Here is a 2,548-nt window from a genome sequence, read left to right as displayed (position 1 = left end):
CAGAAGGAGTTTTGGCATAAGGTAGAGGACTTAAAGTCTGGAAAACACTGGACACGGAGAAAGTTTCTTGGAATTTTTTTTTTTACTTTTATGCATGCACTTGTAGGTACTTGCGTAGCTAGCGTACATCCAGTTCTCTTACTGCTGTAACGCAGTATAGCATTGAGAATTCATTTGCTGTTGAAGGAAAGAGAGCTAAATTTGAGAGGATATTATTATTACTGAACATTAACAAGATAAAACAGCTTGTAAAAGAAAATTCAGACTTTCTTTGCAAAAGTTAAATCTTAGTCGCCGAAATGAAGAACCTCATATTTTATTCTGTCTAAGTTAAACTGTTTGAACTTATCAATATAGGTCAAAACCTTGCAGGACACCAGACCGTAGTAGGTTTCCAGTAATGAACAATCTTTCCCATCGCTTATTTCCTTCCAGTCCTTAAATAACTCGTCCTCCTTCATGTTGGAAGAAGTGAAAATGAATTTATAGCAGCATCGATTGTAGCTGATGTGCTTTTCCCCAGAAAACCGAGCGCTGTGAATGGGAGCGATGCCAGCTTTTTTAGCACAGATGCCAACAAAGGTATCGGGGGGCACTGAAACTGGCACCTCCTTGGCGGCCACGTACACCTTGCGAGCGACGTCCTGGGACATGACGAAAGCGCTCCCACCGCAGTAGTCTGGGTAAAACTCTTCTGAGTATTGATGGATGGGAACAAAGCCAGGGCTTTCGGGGTCTCTGTCGGGCACGCCTTGATGAACGACCCTCCCAACATAAATGTCCTCTAGCTGTGTTAAGCTAAGCAAGTATCCAGCCAGACTTGGAATACTGACAAACAGGTCATCATCTGTTTTAAGAATATACCTTGCTTGGGGACAGAAAGTCACTGTCCACTCCACGCTCATCAACATCTTCTCTGTTTGCGTCTCGGGAGAATCGATGAAATTGCCTTCGATAATGTCTCTGTGCTTTTGAGACTCTTCATTGATCTCCAGCTGGGTGGTTACTGAAGCCGGCTTTCCTAAAGCAAACAGAGTAAGGACAGCATAACCTCTGGCGTCTGTCACGTTGCCCCATGTCTGCCGTATCACGTTGCGCCTTGTCCTGTTTTCTGGGCTACTGCAGACAAGAACGAGCAAAAATACCTCTTGATCGGAGCATGTTGCTGCACTGCTGACAGCGTAAGAGAGATTGGCCTTTAGAGGATCCATATGGAGTTTCCTGGCCCTCTCCCTGATTTCGAGAGTCTTTGCGTCGGTGTAAGAAAGAGGTAGCGACCGCAGGAAATATTCCTCCAGTAAATCTGCTCCAAAAAGCAGCACGTGGAAAAGCAAGACATTAAAGAGAATGAAGCACCACTGGTGAGTCCGGAGCCTGCAGAGTGTCAGCTGGGGAGGAGAAGACGCGGACACTGAATTCTCTTGCTACTAGAACAGAAAGGCTTTACTTCGTTGTACAATATATTCATGCAAAACACTCATGACTTTCAGACCATGGTCTTCGTGTTATTAGTGTGAGGCTCTCTTCCTCCTAGAAACCCGAGCATTCCCCCTTCTTGTGGCGCAGCGAGATCCCAAGCCGCGAAGGACGGGACTGTGCTGTAGTTTAGAAGGCTTCTTTCTGTGCGTGCGTGGGAATACTGAGGAATAACTCGCTGTTAATATTTTGTGACTGTTTTTTGACCTGTTACGGGAGGCCTGAGGTGCTAATGAGGACCCGTAACGTTAATACGTGTCCTCAGAGGAGAGCCTTTGGTACTTGGCCTGACAGCCGTGTTTTCGTAATACCCCGAAGCTGGCAGGGTAAGAAGCCAAAGGGAAAGCTGTTACCTCGTGCTAGCCTCGGCGCTGAGTAACGAGCCCAAGCACTTACCTGCATGGGGGCGGGGGTTCTCCCAGCCGCAGCGTCCGTGTTAGCGGCGGAGGCAGTTCCGCCCCGGCGGAGGCTGACGGGGCAGCGTCTGTATGTGGGGCTGCAGGCTCCAGTTACTGCCCGGTACCCAGAGCCTCTGGCTTCCCCCTCACCTGCCTGCGGGGAGGAAAGATGATCCCAGGGGCTGATCGTGTTGCAGCTGCACAAAACACAAAGCAAGCGAAGCGCTAGCCTTTCCCTTTATTCACTTCTGGCACTTGGGCTTGGGTCTCTGAGAGAGAAAGGAGTGAAGCAACTGCGGGGGCTCACTTGGTAGAAGGGTCCTCTGACCCCCTTGTCAAGCCGCGCGGGGTCTGCCCCTTTTTTACAGCTGTGCCATTGTGCTGTTGGTTCCCCCGTCCAGGGCAGTTGACCCCAGCCCTGAGCACTCTGCACCTCCTGAGATGGAGGTTTGGTGCGAGAACTTGGGGCTTTGCCTTGTGGGGGGTCCCCTGGACTCGGAGGACACGCTGGGGCCGGGGCACTGCTGGGCCAGGCCGGCTCTCGCACCCAGGCGGGTTTTCAGCGGCCCCCGGGAGCAAGGCACGAAGAGGGGCTGTGCAGGGCGAGCTGAGGGTGCTCAGCCCAGGGCTTACGGCCAGGAGGCTGGGGAGGTTTTGGGGTGTCCCACCCTCGA

At 51.1% G+C, this 2,548-nt stretch overlaps 1 protein-coding gene across 1 annotated transcript; it reads right to left on the bottom strand.

The window, feature by feature from the left end:
• Positions 1-287: 287 nt before the first annotated feature.
• LOC104616104 (putative UDP-GlcNAc:betaGal beta-1,3-N-acetylglucosaminyltransferase LOC100288842) lies at positions 288-1,878 on the bottom strand. The gene is made up of 2 exons (XM_010282092.1): positions 1,873-1,878; positions 288-1,388 (listed from the first exon to the last, which is right to left on the bottom strand). The coding sequence occupies exons 1-2, from the start codon at positions 1,876-1,878 to the stop codon at positions 288-290; spliced, it is 1,107 nt and encodes a 368-aa protein (XP_010280394.1).
• Between the last annotated feature and the right edge of the window lie 670 nt (positions 1,879-2,548).

Source organism: Phaethon lepturus, unplaced genomic scaffold (assembly GCF_000687285.1).
Source record: "Phaethon lepturus isolate BGI_N335 unplaced genomic scaffold, ASM68728v1 scaffold39772, whole genome shotgun sequence".
Classification (NCBI taxonomy): Eukaryota; Metazoa; Chordata; class Aves; order Phaethontiformes; family Phaethontidae; genus Phaethon; species Phaethon lepturus.
The sequence above is the reverse complement of the archived record's forward strand: the minus strand, read 5'-3'. Positions and strand labels throughout refer to the sequence as shown.